Raw genomic sequence first — 24,965 nt, 5'->3', positions numbered from 1 at the left:
TACTGCTAGCCTACATCTATACTTTTATGACATACCAGATTTACAAATACAGTACTGTTTGTAATACAAAAGAGTTTAAAGAAGAGAGTATCATTTGACGAAGAAACTGTACCTTGGAGGAGGTTGGGTAGGTGGGGGGGGAACGTACATTGGGGGTGGGTGGGGGGGGTAACTGTACATTGGATCATCGATGAAACCTTACTTGGTCCCAAGAAGAGGGTCTCTCTCGTGTATTATTTGGTTTAATAGGACAATTATTGTACATTGGAGGGGGTTGCGTTAGGACATTTACAGGGGCCAGTTTCGAATTGCAGTCTCTCGTAGGTGCTCTTTGAGAGTGGTTTTGAAAGTGGGTAGTTCCTTTACAGCTGTGGGTAGGGCGTTCCACATTGTTGTGGCATAATTGCGAAACGTGTTTAGTCCCTTGTTTGAGCCGAATCTGGGTTTAACATGATTTGTGGAGCTCCGTCTGGTGTTGTGGTCGTGGTATTCACTGACCTTTAGGAAGTATTTTGACATGTACATGGGTACCTTGGTCGTGTAGTGTATCTTGTAGACCAGGCCCATTGCAAGTTGCTGTACTCTGTCGTCTATCCTAGGTTGTCAAAGTGGGCAGGGGTGAGGTGGGTTCTAGTAGTACGGTCAAATTGTTTGGGTTTTAGAATATTATTGTAGTCATGTTTAAACAGTCTATATGAACACCAATGCACCCACAATAAACACAGGCCTACGCATCTCTATCACACAAGACAAAATCATTATGTAGAAATAACAGACAATACACAAATAAGCAACCTTTTTTTATATTAGCCATTTATTTAAAGATAGTTATTTAGACAGAATAGTTTTATCCTGGTGGATTGTGTGACATTAAGTAATCAACATCACTGTAACCTGCTAGTATTTTGTTGCACTATGGACTAGATAGCCATTAGTTAAGGCAAGGAATGTGCAGCCTTTTTTAAGTATTGACCTCCAGCAAGTTGTGCAACTTGAGGATTCTACAAACAAACCACCACCAATTAGTAACAACTTATTCACACCCAATGTGACGCCCTGTGTTATCAAGATACCAAGACAAAAAAGCTGAATAATGAACATTTTAAGAAACAATTTAATTGAGTACCTCAGATGAAGAACCATATAATTCTGTTTAAGTTTTCAGAGGAAAAAGGTTTTCTAACTTTATTATCTAAATATGGTAAGTTTGAGTGTTGTGTTCATTCATAGTTAAAGACAATAGAGGTCGAGTACTTTATCTCAAGATGGTTAAGTGATAGGTGGCTGGGTGGCGCAGCGGACATTGTGCTTGTCACCAACGCAAGAGACACCGGGTTCGAATCCGGCTGTCGGTGTTGCCTCCGGCTTGGGCCGGCCGTCATACTAACTCAATTGGCAGTGTTAGCGGGTGGAAGTCGATGGGTTGTAATCTGGACGTTGTGGACAGCGACTCCTACAGCAGAGACAGGAAATGGCGGGGGTAGTGTGAGCCTCCCACACGTTACACCTCGCCAATGAGAGTCCGCGCTGGCCGGTGAAAAGATGTGACAGGCTGCCTCCTCGTGTATCGGAGGGGACACGTGATGCAAGGCTTCCATCCTCCCTACAACCGGCCAGTGGGGGGCATATGCGAGCAATGTTCAAGACAGGGGAGGGGAGAATTGGCACAGCGAAATTGGGATGGGAGAAAAATAGAAAAAGAGGAGAAAAAGTGGATAAAAAAAATTGTTAAGTGCTGTGTTCATTCATAGTTAAACGCTCTCTGGTGATACATCACCTTCACACTCCCAAGTGATTTAGATTGATTTTAAAACAGCAAATACAAGCAAACAATTTCAAAAAAGGCTCATATGGTTCTTCTGTGCAAGGGTTCAATTAGCAGTGACAATCCTTTGCGAAAACAATGATATACATTAAAAGGTTAGTAGTCTTGCATTATGATCCCCAGAAAAGCCCAAGACATAGAGACAAAACAAGAACAAATAACAAGCGCTCCTATAAAAAAAAGAAAGTGCAACATGAATCAAAGTCACAGCAGAATTGGCACATTCCTCTTGGGAGTGTGTTATGACTATGAGTCGAGATCAGATGGAACGTTGTCCATCACGCATTGGACAAACTGAGATGACTATTAAATTATTCTGAATATTATTATAATAACTGAATTAATGCTAAATGACTGGAATGTAGTTTAACAAGAGGATAACCCAAATCTTGATAACCTCCCATACAGCAAACACCTTGAGTGGCTCCTAATAATTACTATCATGTATAATCACTATGTGTTTCAATACATATAGGGTCTTGAGAAAATTCCAGTTCTAGTTTCCGGTTTTAAAGGGATAGTTCTGGTATTCTTTTCTCAATAAAGTTGTATGCAATACTTACCAGTAGTGTCATCAATAGCAAGGCATTAGCTGTTGCCATTAGCTGACTTACTGAGACCTGTGGTCGAAGTCCTGGCTGTGTTTCGAGCGGGCCGGACAGCTTCAGACAGGCAGCACATGGCAACCGGTAACAAAAAGGTTTTTTGCCGCACCACCACACATGCAAACAAAAGTTGTAACCATCCGCAACAGAATACAAGTGTGTAATAATACACTGGCCTTCTTCAAGCAAAAACATTTTCCAAGACATTGTTTCAGTTTGAGAGAAGAATCAAGCATGTCAATACAATGAGGACGTTGTATTCTGTTGTGAATGGTTAAAATCTTTATTTGCATGTTGCGGTTTTTGTCTCCGGACCCTGTGTGCTGGCCGTCTATCTGAAGCTTCCCAGCTCACTCGGAACGCCACCAGAACTTAAACCATGGGTCTCAGCTAATGACTATGACTTTATGTCAAAAACAAATCCAAACTATCCCTTTAAGTACCAGGTCGGTCGCACTAAAACAACAAAGACAGCATTCCTTATTATTTCCAGGAAGAGTTCCCCATACAGTGATTGGCCCTCTACAATAATAATAAAAAAGAAAACAATGATTGAAGCAACATGAAACAGCATTTCAAATACCAGCATTATTATTACTTTGTATGTGCTTGCTACTGATGATGCTACTTCAGATATGCGTCTCTACCCAAAATTAAAAGTTATACAAAAAAAGAAAAGTAGCACGCTAAAACATTTTACATTTATTTCCATTGCATCATCTATTTTGATCTCAACTCTTAAATCTCAAGTCTGTGCGTTAGATCATTGGAAAAGAAGAGAGGAATGCATAGCATAGGAAGGAATCCCACATAGTGATGCCCCATTGAGTGCTATATACTGTACTACTACATCATCCACATACTCTATTTAGTACCTGGCCAGACCATATAATTATAATCCTTATTAAATCTTATAGGCCAGACGGTGTCAGGGGTGAAGCTTTAAAGGTAGAATCTGTAATGCCGTCCAAACAGCGACCTCTAGGCAAAAGAGCCCTGCTTGGTATTGCACTTTGTTTAAACTTTTGTTTTGGTCTGATGTGTTGGAGTTTAGTAACTTATTATACTGTGAATTTCACCAGATCTCTCTTGGCAGAGCCTGAGGTGTGGTCAGCAATAGCAAGCCCTCCCCTATCCCTACTAAACTCCAATCCACACATCAGACCCAAACAAAAACATTCTACCTTTAAAAGCCCAATCTGGGATTAATTTAATAAATGTTTTGACCATAGGAATGTGTGATATATTCACATACGTATGAAGAGTTTGATTTGTACTGAAAATAAACTTCTGGGAACTTTTCAACCCATTGTAAATCAGAATGTATGTCTGTTTCACTCCCAACAAACATTCCAAAAGTAAACAAACCTTTTACAGCCTCAAATACAATCTAAAAACTGATATTTACCCGTTTTCTAACGTTAGTCAGAGCTATCGAGAGCTCAGCCGATCAACTAGCGAATGAAAAAATTGTCTCCATTCCCATTTGTTTTTAATGTTTTTTTTGGTAGTGGTGGGGCTATCCGTTTGTTTACATTAGGGTCTCGGATTGGGACTTTAAAGCGGCTCAGGGCTCAGTACGTGAGGGGACTGAGAATGAACAGGCGGTCTTCCTCTTTTCTGATCCACTTCAGCAGCTTGGTGACAGCAGACACAGCCATGGCCTTGGTCCCCAGAGGACTGAAGCAAAGGTAGAGCTCAAAACCACTGGTTACCTGGGGGGAGAGAGGGTACACAAGGGTTAAGGGAGATGAGGAATTAACAACACAAGCGCCTTTTTCGATCACAGGAACTTTCCCCCGGAACTAGGGACATTGTGAGGGACTCTGTGTGTCTCCACCGCAGGGACCAGCGTCTAAGCAGCAGACATCATTTTACCCACCAAAACATCCCTGCTGTGGAGGTAGGACTTTTCCGAAGTGCAGGAACTTTGGGGGTGGTGCTTGCAGCACTGAACATTCTGAATGGTCGAGTACTCGCAGCATTTCATTTCAACAGGCAATCTTTTAGTTACATCAATATTGTGCCGTCAGAACAGTCCGGAGTTTGTTAGTTAAGTATTTAACGAGACAATTAACAAACGTCCATTTCGCCAATGTCATCTGCTTTCAACCAGGAAATGCGAATGTGAAATGCCTATTATAAACTGAAAGATCAAGTGATCTATGCACAAAAGCAATACTTTTTTCTAGCTAATCTATTAGCTATAACAATATTTTATAAGCTAGGTAGGTGAAGTGTTTGTAGGTTAAGTATTTAAAGATAGCTATTGCCTATTACTAGGCAACTCGGACACAGAGAAGATTAACCCCGTTTGGAAATACAAGTAATCTGGACTCAAGGAAATGTGAATGCGAAATGCGTATTATAAGCTGATACATCTAGTGATCTATGCACAAAAGCAATAATCTTTTCCAGCAAATCTCTTATTTACAATAAGATTGTATAAACTAAGCAGGTGAAGTATTTGCAGGTATTTAAAGTATTTATTTAAAGATCGCTATTGCCTATTACTAGGCAACTAAGGCACAGAGAAGATCAACAATCTACCATAAACTCTGTTTGGAAATATGAGTCATCTGGACTCCTGTGAGTTGCCAGTGCATTGAGCGGTCTGTTGCACATCCCTGTTCAATGCGAGGACCCATATATGGCAAAGGAGTATGCAGGGGACATTGATCTGTTCATTCATTTAATTGTGATCATGAAGATCTCATCAGAGAGAATTGTCCTTCCATGTTCTAGTGAGACACTGACATGCCTAGAGACCTTTTTCACTTGTCAGCGGAATCATCTGCCTAATCTTCACAGGTCTTTACACTGCAGTGGAAACGCAGACAACAATGGGCTGAAGGAACAATATAGTACCATGAAATATAGTTCCTGGGACTAAAAGTTCAGGGTAATTTAGATCAAAAAGGGGCTATGGACTGTGATTCTATGAATTCATATATATGTGGGGTAGATTCAAATATTCTTGAAAAGCTTGATCAGCAGATGGAGATTTTGGCAGATTTGAGAAATGTAATTTCATGAAGCAGAATATAGGTCTGTTATATATATATATATATATATATATATATATATATATATATATATATATATATATATATATATATATATATATATATATATATATATATATAAATAAATAAAGAGAGAGAAAAGCTTTTATAGCCACAAAATACAAAATACAGCAAATATAATGGCAGACATTCATAAAGCTGCAGTGACATCATTAAAGGAACACGCTTACAGGCTTCTCCAGAGTCAGACAAGAAGATACATACCAATTTCCTCTCAAAACTTAAAAGTTACAAAGGTTATCCAGCTGCAAGCTAGCCTAGCTTAGCACAAATTAATGGAAGCAGATACAGTACAGCTCTCCTAGAGTTTTAAGCTAGGCTAGTGGTCCGTATGCGCTTCCATTCATTTGTGCTAAGCTAGGCTAGCTTGTAGCCGGATAGCTTTATACTGAACGCACAGAGGAAATTGGTATATATCTTCTTGTCTGACTCTGGAGAAGATGATCAGCGGATTTCCCATAATGTTGGTGTGTTCCTTTAAAGGTCCCCTGTCTTATAAATAGCCTTTTCCAGTGTTTAGCATTGTTTTCTAGCAATGGGGGTTTGTATCAATGGGGTCTGTGTCTTTAATTCTCATTTTGGCGGATTGCTCCAATTCAGTTGAGACAAGATCCTCCCCCACTGAACTAAGCCATTCTGATTTGACTGTTTTGCTGACAAGGCACTGATCTGCATATCTCAGCCCCTGGTTGTAGTCACCGCCCACAATCAACAATTCGCTCTCAACAACAGAGCGAGTGAAAATACTGACACTTCCTCAACAGAGAGAGCAGAGAACGAGCGAGCGAGAGAACGAGAGAGGGATACGGAGCATTTTACACCCCCCCCCCCCCCCATATTCCGATCCGTGCAATAATATTCACAGGGGTATATATTGTCATTTGAAACAAGTTACCAATGCATTGTCCTGTGGCGTATGCCCCCCTGTGGCGAAACTAATTAGTATCCCCCTCTATCTCTCTATGTCTCTCTCTGTCTGCCAGTGCAGACTGTGGGTGACTGTCACTCAAAGCGCTTTGAGAGTATGGGCGAAGCCCAGCCCAAAACAGCTTGAAATCTTGGAAGTGGAAAAATGCTGCTTTAGAGTACTTCATTAGAAATACAAAACAATGATTTTTTTGGAGAAAAGAAACTTACAGATGTGTTCCATAGACTCACAGGAATTGTGTAACATTGCCCAAATAGTTAAAGGAATAGCAAAACATGGGACCTTTAAACTTTAAGTTAGATGTTTTGGAACTCACAACACACAACCTAAAACCCCTTCCTCTCCCACCCATTAAATATCAATATTATCTGTCCATCCTCAGTAAATTTACTATCAATATAATATACTCCTATGACTTCATCTGGTCTTTCCAAACGCACACACACACACAGGGAGAATGCCCCCCCCCCCCCTTCCCCAGTCCCCACTCTGCCTCTGCTGTTCTCTCCATGGCTCTGATCAAGGTTAGCTTAGTTAGCTTACGCTAACGTAACGTTAATTTCGGTCTTTAACGCGACATGGGCATAAAGGAATGGCGAGGATGCAAAGCATGTTGGATGCATTTGACCCGTTGCGGAAAAAAACAGCAGGGACTTATTTCGGGTCGCAAAATAGGCACACTCTGTAGCCCTGCTCTGCTGTAATGTCTACACAGCGTTTCAATTGGGCGGATACGACTCGCCACGGGATTTTCAAAATAAGAGTATCGCAATATGAACCGATCTTTTTACATTGCATCGATCCTATTGGATCATTGATAATAGATCGATATATCGATCTGGATCGATGTATCGTCCCACCCCTATTATTTAGCAGATATTTTAGAATATTTCAGCTAATGAAGTTAAATGTTTATTATCACCAACTATCCAGTTAGTTTTATAGTGTAACATTTGGCTACTTAAAATCATTGAACATATATAGAGAGAGACAGACGGGCTCAGCCCCTCCCTTACCTCACTATTGAAACTCTGCAAAAACTGTGAGCGTTTCCAGGGTTAGTTTAGCTTAGTTAGCAGCTAACTTTAGTTAAGGTTTTTACCATGTGGGCATACAGGAATGACAAAGATGCAAAGCATGTTAGATGCGTTGGACCTGTTGCTCAAGAGTTTTCTCTGCACATAGAAACAGCACGACTCGCGAGAGGAGTTGTCACAGGGCTGTCGAACACAGGGCTGAATAGCTAGATGTCATCGCTTCTAAAATGGTCTGTGTCTATTATGACATGACAATTGCACGTCATTGAAGGTTTGTGCTGGTTTGTGTCTATGACAATTGCACGTCATTGGAATTCGGTTTATTTTCTAACCGGGCTAGTCTTAATCTATCAGCTCAAGGTACCGAAATGTGGCACTGATTGATTGAACGTGGATCGGAACTCGGTAGTACCGACGTAGTTCAGTCAGTACCCTTAAAAGTACAGAGTTCGGTACCCCTAAGTCCTATACAGCATGAATAGATAAAGCACAGTTCCAGCATCTTTATATCTCAGACCACCAGGCTCACCCAAGCCAGCAGGTTCTCCGTTTCCCCACAACGGTAGATGGATCGGAGCGGTCTGGTTGGGTGGTGCAGGCGGCTGTGGAGCTCCTGGTACATCTCCATTATCCTCTCCTGCTCCTCTTCAGACTGGTACAATGTGGGCAGCTCAGGGCTGGAGTGGGATGAATGGGAGGATGAATTATAGTTATTAGCTAGATGGTAGAAAACTACAATAGTATCCCCACAGTAGGGTTTGGTTCGTAATTATGTGAAAAACAAAACGTCACAATATTCAGGACGAGCTTTTTTTCATATCGACATAACATCATGAGATGTGCTTAGGTACAGTATGGATAATCATATGTCAGAGATAACCCAACTAATGTTCACAATTTTGAATTGCAGGGTGATGGCAAGCATGATACAATATACATTTTCAATTAAATCCTCAAATATTACAGACATCTTTTTTTATAATTCATTTCCAATGAACGATAAAATGGATGGATGATAAATATATATATACCTCCAGTTGAACCGTAAGACCCTTTCAAGGTTATTATAGTTAATAATAACTAAGAATTAGGTGTGAAAAAAGTTAAGTGAAATAAAAAATGTTAACTAGACTTTAGACATTTTTATTGAAAATGAGGCCTAACTGAAACGATTTACAAACGTAGTTACAAAACAAATTAAAATTAAATGTAAAATATACAGAAAATGTCTTTGGTTTTAGTCGTTGTCAATTTGGTCAAATTTGTCACCATGGCAAGCATGAGGAGGTATTCAGACATAGGGCGTGTTCACACCTGAAAGTCCGGTGGATAGTGGACGAAATGTGAAAATGATACATTGTTTGATTTGGTCTGCGTTCACACTACCCTGTTTGGTGCGGATCTAATTTGTAAACAAAGGACATGCTGTCGCATCTATTCAACTATAGCACTCACAAACGTAAACAGTTGCCGGCAGCGTAATGAGAGAGATACTATTACGAGCACGGCGCAAGTCGACTAGAGAGAGAGAGAGAGAGAGCGAGAGCGAGAGCGAGAGAGTCATCTTTCCTTCCTGGCTCCTGCGTAAGCTGTCAACTAGCAGTCCGTATTTAGACAGCTGCACATAGAAGCAGCTTGAGATGCGTTGCTGTTACAGAGCTGGTCCACGCTGCTATTATGAAATGACCCAAAAAGCAGACAAGTATGTAAGCTTTTTTTTTTCTTTATCTGAGAGAATGTCCGCGAATGTCCTCCTCACGCAGGAGAAAGTTGGCGTGTGTGTTCGTGACACACACAAACACAACAACTGCAAAAAGTCAAGTCCCATGGATATTATTGTAAGAGATAATTCATACATATTATGAAAAGCCAATCTGTTGTTTAGAATTTGGATGGGGGGTCCGCGCGCGGCGCGAGTCTAGAGTAGAGAGAGAGAGAGAGGAAGAGAGAGACTGCGAGTCTAGAGAAGAGAGAGAGAGGAAGAGAGAGACTGTCCGCGCGCCTGTCATTAATTTTAGTTGGGTCGCGCGACCACCGCCACTAGGCACCCGTCACTCATTTGCTCTAGATTAGGTATTATATAAAGTTCGATCGCGTTCACACCAACAGCAAACTAATAACCATGGTCCACTTTGAAACGAACCGAGTCCCAACTTTTCAAGAGGACCATTGTTCGGTTGTTTGGTCCTCATTATAGTTCGGTTTGCGTTCACACCTGTACAAACCAAACGGACTATCGATCTAAAGGGACCATGGTCCACTTAAAGTGGACCAAACAGGGTAGGTGTGAACGCGCCCATAATGTTTATTGAGACTGGGATGTCTACATGACTGTGAGTCCATTGCCTTTATAAAGTGATGTGAACTGTGTATCATACAATACACCTTTTTTTCTTTTTTCTTTTTGATCTTTTTCCCCCTCCTTTTTCCTCCGTTTTTCTCCCATCCCAATGTTAGTCGTTATGCCAATCCCCAATCCCCTTCCTGGTCGCTGCGCACCTACCCCCTACAGTCGGTCTGGGAGAGTGGAGGCTATCACATGTTTCCTCCGACACAACCAATCAACCGCTTCTTTTCACCTGGCAGCGCGGACTCTCACTGAGAGGGTGTAACGTGTGGAAGGATCACACTACCCCCCTTAGATCTTTTCCTCGCTGAGCAGGCGCCCCGACCAAACTGTAGGAGTCGCTGTTTACAACGACCAGGACCCACCCACCAGCTTTCCCACCCCTAACACTGCCAAATTGTGTTAGTATGAACGACCAGCCAAGCTGGTAGCAACGCCGAGAGCTGGGCTCGAACCCAACGTCTCCAGCGTTGGTGGCGAGAGCCTTGCCCACTACACCACCTAGCCGCCCCATTAGGGATGGGTACCGAATTCGGTACTTTTGAGGTACCGAACCGAAACACGTCGGTACTACCGAGTATCGATTCAAGTGAGATACCAAATTAAAAAAAATTATAAAAATAAAAACAAATTTTTTTTCCTTTTTCTTTTTTCTTTTAAACTTTGGCCATTCCGCTGGCTCTTTTTTGCGTTTATCGCATTTTCTCTGGTCAAGAATGACCGACAGAAACAGGTTTGAATGGGTACAGATGGGGGGAAGACACTCTGAGAAAGATACGGCTGCAGTCCGGGAATCGAACTCGCTAACCCCAGATCCGTGACGAGCACGGTTGTCCCCGGCGCCGAAATAGCGCTCGAGGTACACGGTGAGCTACTGGAGCTCCCCTTTTTTGACTTTTTTTTTACCTTTTTTCTTTTCATGTCAACGTTCACACGCACAATATATGCTTACCTAGGATTTGACTTGATTCAACAACAAAGCAGTCGGAGCAATGGCAAGCCGAAAACTGTCGAAATTGTAGTTATTTGAAGTTTGGATTTTTTTTCACGACTGAGGTAGGTAAATTAAATTTCTTGAGACTAAAGTACCGAAAAAAGGTACCGTTGGGTACCGGTATCGATGATACGGTACCAGGGGCGGGGCTAGGGGGTGGCTACTTGGGCTCAAGCCCCGAATGTTTTCTGAAAAGCCCCGAATCTATTTTCAAAAAAAAAGAAATTATAATCCTTTTTTTTTTTTTTTTTGACAATTAATCATTGTTACATGAAAATATGTTTGCACCAGATTTAGCAGAAGCTAATTTCCATCTGTAGTCTATCCAGCTGCTAACTGTATTTGAGTGAGTTAAGTCTTGGTGTTATGGTAGACTCAGACCTAAGCTTTAAATCACAATCAACAAGTTGACAAAAACATAATTCCTCTACCTTAGAAACATAGCTTTTGAGATCTCAGACCCATCCCCAGTGATAACACAGGCTGCCGGCATGTCTTTATGAATGGAAATATCGAATAAAAGAAACAACGATGAAAACCCGACTATACTCTGGTTTTCGGGGGTCCTGGCGCTCAACGTTCGGCGAGTTAACCCTAGGATCTTAGATCCTAATATGAAAAACGATGTGATTTAATGTTCTATGTCTTACCTTGACTTTGTCTATTTTACTGCTATCTATTTTATGCTTTATGTCTGCACTTTATGCATTGCTCTTGATCTGCCAATGTTGTGCTCATTTTATGCCTGTCTTTTTGTACTGCTGTGAAGCACTTTGAGCTGCAATTCTTGTATGAAAGGTGCTATACAAACAGTGTATTATTATAATTATTATTATTATTATTATTATTATTATTATTATTATTATTATTATTATTATTATTAGCTTCATTAATTAAAGGGTGTGAATTTAAGTGTTCTCTAGTGCCTTTTGTCTGCTTTAAGGTGGTGGTGTAAGTTAAAGGTTGTGGTGTCAAAGTTAAAAAAAAATCCGTGCCCGCTTATGCAGGCACCTATCTGGGCTAAGCCCCGGATCTCCTACAATCCTAAATCCGCCCCTGTACGGTACCGGTACCGTATCATTTCAAATGTGAAAGGTACCCATCCCTGCGCCCCATACAATACACCTTCTGAACTTCTGACATATACCTCCCATATCACAATGATTTTTTTTTGAATTTTATTAAAACTATATACTAATAGTATAAACGAATACTGAAACTAATAAAAGCTAAACTAAACAATTTAAAGCAATAAAAACAAAACTGAAACGAGCAAACCCACTCTGGAAACAAACTGATTTTTTTTTTTTAAATGTAAAACAAAATTAAAATGATCCTATCGTAACAATGCCCATACTCACCTTGTGTATAGCCCTGAGCTCTTGGATTTGTACAGGAAGTGCCTGAGTTCTGGGATGCCGACCTGGTCCACAGAGTAGCTGGGAGACTTCAGCGCCTCCTTCAGGGCCTGGTAGGCACTGCGCTTAGTCAGTCTCTCCAGGAAGCGGCGCTTGCAGTCAGACATGTTAAAGAAGTCCTCGCGGTCGGTGGAGACAAGGATGAGGCAGAGTTCCGACGCCGGCTCCAGGTACGAGATGTGAGCATGGAAGAACCCGGCCGTGGTGAACTTGGGCAGGCAGATGGGCGTCCAGCCTTCGCCCTCTCTGAAGGATGAGGTGGAGCCCACCAGGTTGAAGACCAGGTGCAAATCCATATGATGGAGGGACTGGTCCTTCTTCCTCACCAGGGTGACCAGACGGTCTCCCGCCAGCAGGATGGAGAAGACCAGGTTCTTGGCCTTGGCGGCCTGGAGACTGGATGACACCACATCCCGAGCGGAGCTGGCCAGCGGGAGGCAGGTGACGGCACTGAGGAGCAGGCCCGGGTCCCGGTCCAGCAGACGCAAGAGGTTGTCGGTGAGGTGCTCTGAACCGGCCAGCAGGCGGCGCAGGTCGTAGTTCTGCTTGTGCTGGAAGATGTGGTTGAGCTGCGTGAGGGTGAGCAGGCTGACGATCTGATAGTAGATGTAATGCAGCTCACGTAGTAGCTCTTTGTCTGACTGACAGGTACGAGACACGCCCACCAGCACCAGGGGGCTCTTGCTCAGGAACACCACTTTGTATCCATCTGATAAGGGGGGGGGGGTCAGAAGAGTTGACATTGTTTTAGACATTTATCACGATATGGGATGTTTCATAACTTTGTGACATTTTCTGGATAATTTGGAATTCTATTCACTATTACACTATGATGTTACTATGTCAACAGCTGTAGTTCAGCTGTAGTGAATGTAAAATCTTTGGAAACAAAGCTAACTCCTCTCCACAAGACATTCCGTTTCCCTAGAATTGACAATCAATTGACCTATCTCGAACCCTGACCCTCCCAATCCTTGGGAAGCAACAGGTTTTTTTCTTCTCTATTTTAAATCACCAACATACTGTCCATCAAGAACAGAAAGCGAGGTTTGAGATACTGTAGGTCAATTGCTCTACTCTGGCTGTGATGCAGATCATAGGCCCGTAATCATTATCCAACCTGCATGAATGGAGCGTATGATGTTCTTCTCGGCCTCGACGAAGGAGACGAGGGCCATCATCACCCCCATGGTGCTGGACAGCGCCTCCTCTGTGCCGTAGCGTGTGTAGATGGGCTTGCCCGCCTCGCTCAGTACAAACACGTGTTTCCTGTGGCTGCGCCATCCCTCGCTCGACACGTCCTCCTCTTTGGTCCTGCTCTCTGGCCGTGACTCCTCCTCCTCTGCGGTGTCCTCCAATACCAGACCCTGGATCTCTCCGAGCGTGTCTACCGACCCCCCTAGCTCCGAGTTTCCTCCGGACTCAGTCTCGGACGGCTCCTCTGCCTCCGCGGTCAGGTCCTCGAAGGACTGGGCATTGACAAACATGGCACGTTCCTGGCCAGCGCCTGTGGGGATGAGATGGCAGATTCAAATAATCCTATCAGTGGAATAGCCTTTGTAGGTTTCTTCAGGCTTCATTTATGAAGTTATGCCAAGTTCTATTCAGTTTATTTAGTCTATACAGTTCTTTATTAATGTTGAGGCTTATTGAGGTTTTTATGGAAAAGTTACCTTTATCTTTTATCCTTATTTGATGGGGGCTAGCAGAAACATTTCACTGCCATTGTACTTGTGTGATGCATGCGTGACAAATAAAAAACACAATGGCAAATAACATGATTGGATCACAAAGTATAATCTATTTAGACCTCAGTGTATAAGTTACTACAAGCAACTTTACACAATTCCTGTGAGTCTATGGAACACATCTGTAAAGTTTCTTTTAAAAAAATGCATTGTTTTATATTTTTTATCAAGTACTCAAAAGCAAAGTTTTTCGACCTCAGGATTTCATGCTGTTTGTGCTGGGCTCCGCCCATAAGTGCTTTGAGTGACAGTCACCCACACAGTCTGTGACTGGCAGACAGAGAGAGAGATTGATGGGGATACTAATTAATTTCGCCGCGGGGGGGCATAATCCCACGGGACAATGCATTGGTAACTTGTTTCAAATGACAATATATACCTATACATATATATACAATATGATATGGAGTGCTCCCGACTGCGGGGAGAAGACCCATCCCCGCGGCGCACACACATTTACACATACTCCTGCGCCGCGGTCCCTCTCTATCTCTCCCTCCCTCCCTCTCTCCCTCTCTCTTAGAGCCATATGGAATCCGCGATCACGGAATCGCGGACGGAATCGCGGAATTGAGCAATAAAAATGGAATCCACTATAAAAAAAAAAAACATTTTTTTTTTTTTTTTTTTTATGTTGTGGGACTTGTACAGCACTTTGTTCAACTTTGTCAGTGCTGTAAAGTTTAAACCTTTTAAAATCTTAGACAAACAAAACACTTTGCTTTCATGAAATATTGTAAGCCGTCATTTGAGGCTTTATAAAAGCAGCACAATGAACACAAATCTGTCAGTGCCGAGTCCGACCTCATCTTAAATAACAAACAGCATTGCTTGTTGTAGTTAACAAAGAGAGGCAGAGTTGATTTTGCAAAAATATATATAATTTTTTTTTTTTTTTTTTTAAATAATCAAATTTTATTTTCATATTCGAATCCCATGCCCATCGAACGAAGCTTCGAAGCTTCAAAGTATTTAAGACGGCCCTATTAAATGGACTGTTATATCTTATTAAATTGTGGACATTTATTCATTCCCACTTATTAGACACTATTTCTGATGGTAAAATGAGCGTACAAAGCAAAATACAGAATTCTGAAATATTAAAACGGAAAAAACGGAATTTGGAAAAAAAATTAATGGAATTTGGAAAAAAATAAAACGGATTTCATATGGCTCTAGTCTCTCTCTCTCTCCGTCTCTATCTCTCTCTCTCCCTCTCTTGCTCGCTCGTTCTCTGCCGTCTGTCGCACCCTCTGTTTGAGGAAGTAATTTCACTGCTCTGTTGAGAGAATTGTGGGCGGTGACTACACCAGTAGTGTTCACGTCAGCAAAACAATAAAATCAGAATGGCTTAGTTGAGTGAGGGAAGATCTCGTGAACTCAAGACTAGACTGATGAGTCAATATGATAATTAGAGACACAGACCACATTGATATAATCCCCCATTGCTAGGAAACAATGCTAAACACTGGAAAAGGCCATTTATAATGCATGGGACCTTTAACACATTGTGCGCCAAAAACGAGTATACTCGTTAATCATTATTGCCCGCCATGCGTTGTGCGCCAGAAACGAGTTAACTTGTTTTTGGGATCAATATTTCATTTTTTCGCCATGGCATTCATAATTCAACGCCTCAATACCGCCGCCTGGTGGATGTCGGGCGAGTTACACTCCAAGCCAAACCGGAAGTGGCGCTCTGTGCTTCTGGGAGAATCCTCCGGTAGTAATATCTTGTAACGTGGATCAAGAGACACAATCGAGTGCATTGGGATCGCTTTCTAAACGCAATAATCAATATGATTTCGGCATTTATTGCGTCATACAAACGGGAAATGGATCTAAAATCTAATATCTAAAATCCGTCACTGCCTCTCCCCCCCTGCTGCTGAATCCCTCATACACGCCTTCATCTCCTCCCGCCTGGACTATTGCAACTCCCTCCTCACTGGCATCACCTCCCGCTCCCTCCATAAACTGCAAATGGTCCAAAACTCAGCCGCCCGCCTCCTCACTAACACCCGGTCCCGTGAACACGTCACTCCTGTCCTCCACTCTCTCCACTGGCTCCCGATCAAACACAGCATAAACTTTAAAACACTACTCCTCACCTTCAGAGCCCTCCACAGCCTGCCCCCCCCCCCCCCTACCTGACTGATCTCCTTCTTCCCTACCGCCCCACCCGTTCCCTCCGGTCCTCCTCCACTGCCTCCCTCACTGTCCCGACATCCAAACTCAAAAACGTTGGTGATCAGGCCTTCTCTCGCACTGCACCCCGACTCTGGAACTCCCTCCCTCAGTCCATCAGAGACTCCCCTACACTCTCCACCTTCAAAGCTTGCCTCAAAACTAGGGCTGGGCGATATGACGATATTATATAAATATCGGGTACAGTTCATTAACGATACACTTTTTAAACGTATCGTGGATATCGTGATGTTTTGCCCAAGAGGCTTGTGTTGCGTCAATCTGGTCCACACGTTGACACTTTTGAACAGCGCCGCCCCACACACACACTACTGCATCAAAAGTTACTACTTATGATAACAAAGGCATTCGTTTTGTGGCATTGACGTTATATAGTTACACTTTCAATAACATCAGCGTATTTACATAGCAACGACCGAGGTCGACCTAGATATAGCAAGCATTAGCCGTTCATATCTCAGTCAAGTCAAGTCAAGTCAAGAGTTTAAATTGTCACGGCATACAGGTATACAATGAAATGCGGCTGGTCTTGCCCGCGACGATGTGCAATACAGTGGTACAACATATAATAGAATCCAATAAAAATACAGTGGTACAACATATAATAGAATCCAATAAAAACAACAGTGCAATAAACAGGTACATGGTGTGCCATCTCGGTATCTGCACATAGCACTTACAGAGCATATAGGACATGCTAGGTAGCCTTAGTAGTGCAACACACTGTTCCTGATGCTATACTAATTCAAAGTGGCCTTTCCTCTGGCCATAAGTGTGCGTGTGTGCGGCATGAGTGTTAAAGTGGCTGCTAGTGTGTGAGCGTGCTCAGCGTGCGTGTCGTGTATGTGCTTGTGTGTGCTTGTGTGTGGATAGTTCAGTTTCTGTGTCTCTCAATGTTCATATGCTCAGCCCGTGCTGACTCCGTTGTGCCCATTCTGCGGTCTGTTAATAACGTTTTCAATCAGACAGATGTATGGAAAGGCTTTTATTATAACATCCGTTGCAGTAAAATCATTATGCCTCCAGTCGTTTAGTCATTCTGCAGAGCTAAAAGCTAAACGTCGGCCGCGGCGAGCTACCGCTGCCATTGTTGTTTTCATTGAGCTCTCCAATGGCGGAAGTACAAAATGAATACGCGCTTGCCGATTGGTGCTAAGAACAGCAGGGCGGGTGCAAGCGATGTGACGTAATTGGCAGACGCGACTGTCAATCAAAATTATTCTGTTTGCCGACTGAATGAATATAAACGTTATTAACAGATTGCAGCATAGGTACAATACAGTACAGCTCAATACAACAACAGTCAACAGTGGACTGGAGGATGCAGACCAGAGAAAGACTTTCGTCTTGTTTACATCAGGGTCCCCCATTTTCAATTCATCATATTTCATATCTAAATCATATATCTCATTGCTAAATATATGCAATATATAATCTAATAATCCAATAATCTAAATCTAATATATAATATAAAAATGCTAAATGCATGGGTATTTTATTTTGTCTTTAATGTTAGCTTGCAAACTCAAATACTGTCTTGGTAAGCCTCATAATGAATTGTTTGGGGAAAAAAAGAAAAACATCGTGATGCGTATCGTGTATCGCCGAAAGGTCAGAAAATATCGTGATATCATATTTAGGCCATATCGCCCAGCCCTACTCAAAACCCACCTGTTCTCCCTTGCCTTCAACCCCCCCCACCCATAACCCCCCCGCCCCCCCCTCCAACCTGATTGATGTCTGTCTCCTGTCTTTTTGTGCTATCAACCTATCATGCTGTCTTCCCTGTTCCCCCCATGGTCTCATGTTCCTTTTGTTTTAGTTTCTTTGTTGTTTCTTTGTTTTTGTTTCTTTGTTTTTGTTTCTTTGTTTTTACTTTGCTCCCGACTATTGTCAGCGACTTCGGGTCATTGAGAAGCGCTATATAAATTAAATGAATTATTATTATTATCTAGCAGATCGATGTCAAATAATTGGAATATTTTTCCTCCAGTCTCATCGGCGAACGGTAAGAGGAATCTAACGTTATTTTCAGCCCGATTGTTTATTTATTTCACGGCAATCCATCTGATCAACGTATCAACCCATAGTAAAAAAAATACGCTACTGACGATCAAGGAATTATAAACAACCCGCCCCCCCCTTTCCTTCACGCATGATGAAGCATAATGTATACCGATCATATACATTTGAATTTTTTTATATAGCTTGTATAGGAAAGAAACGCCAATCGATAATCTATCATATGTGTCAGGGCCTAAAACTCGCGTTTTAGGAATTACTGCAGAAAACCTTAAAAACATACTTCACGACGGTATTAACACGACAATGTATGAATGAAAGAATATAACGTTCCCACATCCGAAACGATAGATACCCGATGTTGAATGGGCCATAGTAATTAGGGATGCCCCGATCACGTTTTTTGCCACCGATACCGATCACCGATCGTCGTGAGCCATAGCCGATACCGATCCGATACCGATCGTTTTTGATTAAAAAGAAATTAAAAATTATTTTATATAAAAGTTTTTTTTTTTTTTTTTATATAAAATATATATATTATATAATTAGAATCAAGATATCCACTTGATCAGTTTCCGCGATCGGCGAATATGACTAATTATCGGAATTCCCCGATCGCATATTTATACTGATTATCGGCCGATAGCGATCGGTGGCCGATCGATCGGGGCATCCCTAATAGTAATGTCGATATAGCTATAATATTTAAAAAGTTATAGCCCTGCAAAGAAGGTAAACATCTCCATAGGGTTACAGCACTGGCAGACTGGGCCCAAGGATGGGTACAATGCAAGGCGGACAATGTGTTAAGTGAAACAGACTGAAAAAGGGGACATTTTAATTATCAACTGTTGCCATAGTTCACCCTTCTGTTCACCCTTCTGTTCACCCTTCTCACCTGAAGAAGCCGAGCAGTAATGAGTAGACATCCCTTTGTTTTTAGAGGTCATTATAACAAAAGGTTGAGATTACCACTGATATCAAACCAAAACTGTCATTTTCAGATGATATTCCCTCAACCGTTTCTGATCTCACACTGTTTCTATCTCCTGACAGTGGCTCAGGAGGTAGAACGGTCGTCTGGTAATCAGAAGGTTCTCAGTTTGATTCCAGCTCCTCCCTGCAGCGTGTCGAAGTGTCCTTGAGAAAGACACAAACCACTAACTGCTCCCGATAAGCAGGTTGGCACCTTGCATGGTTGCCTCCACCTTTAATGCGTGAGTGAATGTGAGGCATAAGTTGTAAAGCACTTGACAAAATTGTGTTGACTGAGAAAAGTGTTTCCAGATTTAAAACACTGTGTCATAGATGCAGCATTCATTACGACATAGATCATCATCTTACACAAAATGCCATATCTGTGAGCCACCACTAGGGGCAGAATCATATTGTGTGAGTGACATTGCCCATCTATGACAGGGGTGGCCAACCAGTCAGAGACTAAAAGCCACAGAAATGACTGTGGTACCACAAAGAGCCACACCATATACCAGCGTTTCTCAACCTTTTTTCAGTCACAGCACCCTACATGTGTTTATAGGTCTCACCCTCTGGCCTCTGAAGTTGCTAATGTCTTTTTTATTTGGGCTTCACAGGGTTAAAAGTACCCTGTGAGACCCACGCTTGCAAAATTACAAAATCACTTTTAGCCATTTAAAAAATAAGTCTGTAAATGTTTATTTAAAAAATGTTAAGCACATGTATAGTCAATTGGTCCTGTTGTTCAGCCTCACAATGCTATTGGATAGTAAATGTGTGTATATGTCCCACCCTCTGGCCTCTGAAGTTGCTAATGTCTTTTTAATTTGGGCCTCACAGGGTTAACCTCTTAAGCCCGAGATATACAGTAAAAGTGTATATTTTCAGCATTACGTTTGTTTACCAATGATTTTAAAAGTTATTAGTGAAATATAAGATTATAGAAATCTCATGTCATTGAGTCGGAAACCGGCACAGGAGGAAGTGGAGCAGCCAAAAGTGAGTGTAGTCTTTTGAAGGAAGAGACTCGGGGCTTTCGAATTTCGAAAAACTACCCTACCCAGCTCACGCCAGCCCCTGTCAATCATCTGACTTCTGGATTTACTTTTTTATTTCTCTTATTTTTGGGGATTATCTCCCACAAACCTGAACGTTATTGACATAAAACAGAACGCAGTTAGTTTATCTACCTTTCTGTGAACGTCTAGCAAAAAGCGGTGTTGCAATATGATGAAAAATGGTGGAGAAATGTACATTATAAAAAAGATGGTAGAATTCAGTACTGTATCTACAAAACCTTCTGTTTAATCATCTTCCCTTTATTCATTTGCTTAAAATTTTCAGGTCTGGTAAATTTTAGCATGGTGTTATTCAGTCAAATTAAAAAAAAGTTGTAATAGAATTGATATTCTCCTTTGGTTCATTACAATTTACTCAAGCCTAGTAACAGACACAATATTTCGACACTGGGAATACATTCCCTGAGATCCTATGTCCCTAGATTCATATACCAAGAACATGCATTTAAACCATTAAAAAAATATCTGTAAATGTTTATTCTACGTCCTTATGGAATGAGTGACATAAATAAAAAAAATTAAAAAATTTAATAAAGAAAACATTATAATAAAAAATAAAATAAAAATAAAGATTGTATGAATGGAAGAGCCACATATTGACGGGCAAAGAGCCACATGCAGCTCGCGAGCCACGGGTTGGCCACCCCTCTATGAAGTTCTTTGCACCCATGGCTGGGATCACATAGGTCATAAGACACCTTTTTTACCAATTGTTTTCAATGGTTTGATTGCGGCAGACAAGCGTCTCCTCCTAACAAAACGCCTTGTGTTTTTGAGGTGGCACTTTTTGGTGGAAAACTCCCAAGGTGAACATGTCTCAACTTTAGCCGCATCTCATGTCATCCTCTTGTCAAAACTTTGCGTTGCTTAGCAGTGAGAATGATTCATTACTTCTTGCGCTCTTGTCCTATGAGCAGTAGTGACGCTCACAATTGCATTTCTAGCTTTTGATGAGGAAAAAAAGAAGAGGTCTAATCTGATCATGGCCTAAAAAGGATGAAAATAAAATGAGCTGTCTCACTGGGCTGGGTCTGTTTCTCTCCAGACATAACCTCTTGACCCGACATGGTTTCAGTATGACACACAGCACGGTTGTTCCAGGTCATGTGTTGTTACTGCGATATTCCCGAACGGAGCACGCGGTCGCTCACCACTCGAGAGACATCACACAGTAGATAAGAGAAGGCATTCATGACGTTTAAAATACTTATCGGACAAGTGAGGTCTGAAACTAGCACTAGTGTGAAAACACACTGCACACTAGATCAATGGTGAAGGCCCACACTCTGCAATATGAATGTAAACAAAAAAAGGTAGACATGGTCTAATGGTAATTTTCCTACAAGTTAAATTATTCAGGACTCTATGTAAAATATTGCTTAAATTGATATGGCTAAATCAATGCTTGATTGGAACCAAAGTTACCATCAGAGTCAACTTCAAGACCTGTGTGTTCTGAGAGAGATGAGAGAACAACTTCACTGTGACATGAATGCATCAGCCTGCTCCTCTAGATTGGTCTGTGTAAAACAGACTAAAACGCATTTCATTTTTCTTTGCGGCCTGTGTGGTCTTGCATGGCATAAACAGCTATAGGGTCTGTGTGTGTGTGTCACCGCCGAGATTTTGTGAAAGTGTGTGACGTGATAATCTTATAGCAATAGTAGCTTTAGTGCCTGTTTTTAGCATTAAACCAGTATAAAAACCTACTGACTCACCGGCGATTCAGATGATATCACTGTCTCTATTCAATTCATTCAGTTTTTCCGCCAAAATATTGCTTAGTAAAATCAAAAACACAATGTGTTTGTTTGTAACAGTGGGGTTTACAAATAATATCCTTATATAATATCTAAGGTTCCTTGACCTGATGCCTTTCAGGTTCAGTAGGCTAAAAAGTTCACTAGGCTAAACAGTTGAGTACAAAACAATTAATCCAGTAAAGTGCTATTGTATCATTTCGGACATTTTACAATGTCCGTGTTCTTAATTAAGATAGAAAGGCTTAAGCACCCAAGTAGCCTTTACTGGGCCTTGGTTCTGCAGCACCTGCCTGGGCTAACAGCATCACAGACTGTTGGCAGTCTAAGCTACATACAGCCTTGTAGAACCAGTGGATATGTGTGAACTAGAGCTATTATATATAATTATCAGTGCTATATAAAGATCATAGCTTTATTCTTCCTGCACGTAAAGTTTCAATGCAACGGGTAAATGAGAGCTATGTGGTTGACAGGTTTCCTGGTCTGAGAAGAACAGATTTTCAAAATGATTGTTGGATTATAAATTCTAGCTTCTTTCTTATGCTGATTTTGAGTGGTAAAAACAAACCCCAAAAAAAGATAAAGCATTCGAATAGTGCTTTTGGCATCAATTACCATGGCATGATTGATGCTTCGAAGTATTCTGATCAGTCCTAATGTAAAATGGACTGCAATTACCTAGTGCTTGTATCCAAAGCGCTTTACAACTTGTGCCCTCACATTCACCCATTCATTCACACACCCACACACCAACAGCAGAGTTCACCCATGCAATGTGCCAACCTGCTCATCAGGAGCAGTTAGGGGTTCAGTGTCTTAACGCATGTCCTATTTCTAATAAGCTTTAGCTCAGAATCGCAACACATTTCACTCTCCCAAATGACCTTAGTTCCCAGGGGATATGGTTAAACAATATTTCACTTAACCCTCTCAAGGTATAGTCAGGGTCTATATAGAGCCTCTTTGGCATAGTGTTATACTGGGCTAGCCTTCGTGTGTGTGAATGAATCCTTCAGGTTATTCACAATGCCATGGTCGCCCAGAGCATGTTTCTGCATAACAGGGGTTCCAGTGGTAAGCTGGTCACTGACATGTTGCCGCCCATGGCATCAGTCTCACCTGGTTCTGTCCCCTCCACCAGACCAGGTGTCGGGCTGTCTGCCCTCTCGTTGCGAAGGTGGTCCAGAGGAGCCAGGCTGCCGTTATGGACCTCCCACATCGCACCTGCCTTGTGCACGTCTCCGGCCATCACTGCTACTCAGGGCAGGGACCTGAAATACAACAGGGGTGAAGGTCAACATTTGCTTCCTAAACAAGATAATAATAAATAAGGTAGTTATGTTGCACACACAAATGCAATTGACAGTAGCAATGGAAAACTGTACATCATGAATCTACAATTGGTCCAAAGAAACATTCAGAATTACTGCTACCAGCAGCTGGAGAACTAATGGTGAGAACTATTAGGAATGTCTGACCAGTGTGACCACTAAAAGTGTGTCTGGCTCTTAACACCAAATCCTGCACAGACTATAACGTATGACATATATCATGCCAGTTAGGATACAGACCCTCACCTGCACCTTGTGTATACTCAAGTTTATTTCGTTGTTATATTCAGATTGAATTGTATTGCCTACATTTATGTCTTTCGTCTATTACCCTGCCCATACCTGTACCTTCCCTCCCCCATGCTGCTATTACGGCCGAATTGCCCCAAGGGGATCAATAAAGGAATATCTTATCTCATCTTATTCGATAGCTGTGTGCACTTATCTGACATTGCATCAAGAATAAATGTCAATTGATGACAAATATACGAGGACAACCTATGTTGTTGTTGAACCTCATGATGTTCTCGTCTCGTCTTCTGACAGCCAGTCAGCCACATATATATCATACATTGACAGTTGATTAAAGCTGACACAGCACTTGTGTGGCTCCTCTGCTGCAACTAGCCAACTTTAGCAGTCAGCCTACGTACTAACCTAGCTTCTGTAACATTACCTTCTAGCGAAAAATAACACGTTGGCTGCTGTTAATGACTCTTTCGATGAATTTACCTTTAATTCCGTTACTGTGCATTTGGGTTTTGTGGTCCACGGCTCACTGGTTTCGGCTAACCACCCTTGCTAGCAAAAAGAAGAATAGTTTTGTCTTCTTGTCACCCCTGCCCCGCTGCTACAAGTTGCGGAAGCATGCATTTTGGGATATGTAGTTCTCTATTGGGAACATGTTCTGATTGATTGATTGATTGAAAACTTTATTAACAGATTAAAGAACGGGTACAATACAGTACAGCTCAATACATACAATTGTTAAGGGGATGCAGACCAGAGAACGACTTTCGTCTTGTTTACATCAGGGTCCCCCATTTTCAATTAATCGTAACATATGCCATATGACATACAGATAGACAGTACTGCTACATCTATACATTTATGACATACCAGATTTTGTCATTGATGACATTTTTTTTGGCGAATTTGATCATGGTATTTACATAGTTTCTTATTCTGTTTCTTTGTATTTTGAGTTCAACCACGTTTACTTTTATGCATTTTGTAATCTACACTAACAGACTGAGATATATTAGCACTGTGTAACGGTTAACCAGATACCTCGGAGGACTGTATTGAACGAATATATACTTCTAGCTAGGTATGTTTTCAATTTCTAAAATAAGTCTCCACAGTCTGCTCATTTCATGTATCTTTAGGCTTATGATATTCCACCTCACTCACACAACTCATGGCATTGTTATAAATAAATACTATACCACATTGATATAACTATTTTCTAGCACCATATTTGGTTTAATTGAGTAGTTAGACTCGTTGTCAGACCAGCGCAGAACTAGTTAGTTACTTAAAACCATAGCCTTATAATTAGAAGGCTCTGGTTAAAACGATAGTCGGAAGTTC

General features: G+C 41.6%; 1 protein-coding gene across 1 annotated transcript; it reads right to left on the bottom strand.

Annotated features, from left to right (window-relative positions):
- Window positions 1–804: 804 nt before the first annotated feature.
- Window positions 805–24,239, bottom strand: mon1a (MON1 secretory trafficking family member A). The gene is made up of 6 exons (XM_084317614.1): window positions 24,105–24,239; window positions 23,161–23,312; window positions 13,361–13,747; window positions 12,184–12,949; window positions 8,011–8,158; window positions 805–4,145 (listed from the first exon to the last, which is right to left on the bottom strand). The coding sequence occupies exons 2-6, from the start codon at window positions 23,288–23,290 to the stop codon at window positions 4,005–4,007; spliced, it is 1,572 nt and encodes a 523-aa protein (XP_084173740.1). The 5' UTR covers window positions 23,291–23,312; window positions 24,105–24,239; the 3' UTR covers window positions 805–4,004.
- Window positions 24,240–24,965: the final 726 nt, after the last annotated feature.

Source organism: Notolepis coatsorum (assembly GCF_963971535.1).
Source record: "Notolepis coatsorum genome assembly, chromosome: 6".
NCBI classification, from domain to species: domain Eukaryota; kingdom Metazoa; phylum Chordata; class Actinopteri; order Aulopiformes; family Paralepididae; genus Notolepis; species Notolepis coatsorum.
This window is presented reverse-complemented; position numbering and strand designations above follow the sequence as displayed.